Below are 3,319 nucleotides of genomic sequence, written 5' to 3'. Positions count from 1 at the left end.
GCCGATTAACGAAGCCATCAAGATGAAAATGAGCCTCATCGCTGAAGATGATTTTGTTCGAAAAATAAGCATCCACTTATTATTATTCCATAATCCATTCAACGAACTCTCTTCGCTGTGTGTGGTCATTTTTAATAACCTTGAACTGTCAGCTCTCACGCTGTCTTTTTTTTTTCTCGTTGGCAACACTTTTCCGCACAAATGCCGCTAAATTTAAATCTTGCGTGAATTTTGGGACACCCTGTAAGAACGAAAAAAATAAATCAACTAAAATCGAACCTGTCTGTCCAAAAGTCGATTTTCACGAGACATGTGGTAACATCTAAAAATGCCACCATTGTTTCTTTAAAAATTTCTCACATGCTCGCAAAGAAGAAAAAACTGTTCCTAGACGGCGAGTTGTTAAAAGAAGCATTTTTGACTGGTGCTGGTTGTTTTTTGAAGGATTTTCTAACAAATGCGAGATTATGTCAGCAATACAAGATTTACATTTGTCAAATAATACCGTCACAAGAAGAATACATGTAATTTCAATGGACATACAAACTCAGTTAAAAAGTGACTTGGAAATATGTAACTGGTTCTCTTTACAATTTGACGAGTCAACAGATGTATCAGACACAACACAGTTAGCAATTATGGTGAGAATGGTATTTAGTAACTTCACTGCAAAAGAAGATCTACTGAAAATATTACTCATGAAAGGACGAACAACATTCAGAATATATGTCAAGTCGATAGATATGCCTTTGCACAAGCTGTCGGCGATAACTACTGATGGGACACCAGCAATGGTTGGCAATATCAATGGATTTATTGTACTCTGCAAGAAAGATCATTCATTTCCAAACTTTATGTCCTACCACTGTATTATCCACCAGGCAGCTTTGTGCAGTAAAATACTGCCCTTTGGAAATGTTATGAAAATTGTTACAAAAATAACCAACTCCATTCGAGCATCCCCTTTGCAGCACCGACTTTTCAAGGCTCCATTGCAAGACATTGAAGATAAAGAACGTGATTTTATCCTGCATACTGAAGTACGTTGGCTCAGTAAAGGTAACGTCCTTACAAGATTTCTAAGCTTAATTGAAAAAATAAAAAAATATCTTCACGTCAAAAATGAAACTTTTGATGAACTAAATGACTTTTGCTGGCTGTTGGATTTATGTTTTCTCACAGACATCATGGAAAAATTGAATTCTTTAAATTTGGAGTTGCAAGGTAAAGATAGACATATCGTTAAAATGATAGGCTCTGTAAACTCATTTAAAGCAAAATTGGATTTCTGGATATCACATCTGCAGATGGGAACTCTCGTTCATTTCCTAAATATGAAAAAAATGGTGCGCGATAGTGAATTTAACTTGTCACCATTTGTAAATCATTTTCAAGTGCTTAAAGAACAGTTTGAAAAGAGATTTCAGGAATTTACTATCATCGAGCCATGATCTCCTTTTTTTATCAGTCCTTTTACTTGCCAAGTAAATATAATGGAAATAGCTACATGCATTGCAAAGCTTATTCAAGTAAATGCCGAAGAACTGGAGCTAGAAATTTTGGATCTTCAGAATGACATTACGCTAAAATCCCATATAACAGATGAAAACTTCTGGAATCTAGTGAATAAAAAAAAAAAGTTTCCATTCTTAAAAAGAGCAGCGTACAAGATAAAAATAGTTTTTCGGATCCGCATACCTTTGCGAATCATTGTTTTCAACCATGAATATCATAAAATCAAAATATAGATCACGAGTCACTGATGAGCATCTTGATGATTGTTTAAGAACTGGAATATCATGATATTCTCCTAATTATGAAGCACTGGCCAATGAAATGCAATGCCAAAGATCACACTAACTTAGATATTTATATTTAAATTTTTATATAATGTAAACTTTTAAGTAATAAAACATTTGATTATAATGTAAACTTTGTATGTATTCATTTAACAAAAGAATTTTAAAAAATGTGCTTGAAAAAATAGATGGCGCCTGTCGCCCTATCGGTATTTTAGAATGTGCTCTTGGAATAAAAAGGTTGGGAATCCCTGGTGTATATAGTACAATATAATTAAAAATATTCTTCATTAAATATAGTTGCTTTTGTCTTAATAGAACTTTCTTGAAGATGATTTTATTAATAGTCATTGTTCGATTTCGATTAATATAATATAATTTTTATCTAATAACGAGTGATAAATTAGTGAGGCATAGAGCAGCTTCCTGTTAAAACGAAGTACAGGCAAAACCTTGGATTAAATATTTAAAAAATTAAAGAATTTAAAAGAAAGTGATCAAACACATGGCTGCATAAATGTGGATGCTAAAAATATTAAAAATGCCCGTTTTTCCTATATTGACATACTTCAGATACATTTCAAAACTATAAATAGACCATGGCGGGGGGGGAAAAAAGTACTCAATAACTGAAGTTTACTACTTTCTGAAGTTCAGAAGGCTCCCGGTTCAGATAAGTTTTTTTCACTAATTAATTGTGTATTTATTGGTATGAGCTACGGTAAATGTTACACGCTCGCAGTGTCTGGGCCTCTTTAAGTTTGTTTATAAAATCGATAAACTTAGAACTACTCGCCGACTAGAGGAACTTTTTTCTAATCCTTTCTTTGACCGTTCCCGAGTTAGTCGATCTCCGGCACGGCAAGTGAGGTTTTTTTTTTTTTTCTCCAGAAACTCGGGTTTTATGTCCGATACACTCAACAAAATCGACCGTAGAACCTACATTATTTCAGACAGTAAAATATCCTGTTGCGGTTAGGTACCAAGAGATGGCAGCACTTCTTTGCCGGTCTCTTCATTGGTTGTCGCTTATAATTAGTGTTAGTCATGGGCTATCTATCTCTGATTGGCGACCAGTTGAGATTGAAATGCCGTCAGTCTCAAAAAACCTAGATAGAGTTAAAAGGCCTCGCATACTCCCTATTAGGAAATAAAGGGCGTTAGTTTATTATTTATTTATTTATTTAAACTTAGAGCCGAGTATAGTAACCAACGAAGGAAAGATGGCAGCTGCTTTATCTTTTCAAGTGACAAATTTTGATTTACGTCATTTCGTAAAATGTGAGGTGTGCTATAAGTATTCGTCAGATTACGATAAATTATGGATTTTTAAGGCTGAGGGAAGGAGGGAGTGTGTGAAGGGTGATTTGAATGCGAACATGATGGGCGGCTACTTATCGGTAACTGATTGTGATGGTAGCTAGAATGCAACGCAAAGGATTAGTGTACGTTTGATAACAAAGAGAGACACTGTAAATGAGCATCGAAAGAGTAGTAATAAAGTTTTGAAAAAGCGAACG

General features: G+C 34.5%; 1 protein-coding gene across 1 annotated transcript; it reads left to right on the top strand.

The window, feature by feature from the left end:
• The first annotated feature begins 467 nt into the window (after window positions 1-467).
• LOC150107167 (zinc finger BED domain-containing protein 5-like) lies at window positions 468-1,451 on the top strand. The gene is made up of 2 exons (XM_090391646.1): window positions 468-1,059; window positions 1,183-1,451. The coding sequence occupies exons 1-2, from the start codon at window positions 468-470 to the stop codon at window positions 1,449-1,451; spliced, it is 861 nt and encodes a 286-aa protein (XP_090247772.1).
• The last annotated feature ends 1,868 nt before the right edge of the window (window positions 1,452-3,319 follow it).

This window comes from Typopeltis vanoorti, chromosome 4, assembly GCF_054136105.1.
Source record: "Typopeltis vanoorti isolate ZY-2024b chromosome 4, IOZ_Tvanoo_1.0, whole genome shotgun sequence".
NCBI classification, from domain to species: domain Eukaryota; kingdom Metazoa; phylum Arthropoda; class Arachnida; order Uropygi; family Thelyphonidae; genus Typopeltis; species Typopeltis vanoorti.
This window is presented reverse-complemented; position numbering and strand designations above follow the sequence as displayed.

Bases quoted from the DNA above. Each gene is read 5' to 3' on its own strand.
- LOC150107167 (XM_090391646.1), top strand. From the start codon at position 468: ATGTCAGCAATACAAGATTTACATTTGTCAAATAATACCGTCACAAGA. The intron at 1,060-1,182 runs GTAACGTCCTTA...GTTTTCTCACAG, and splicing joins AGTACGTTGGCTCAGTAAAG to ACATCATGGAAAAATTGAAT.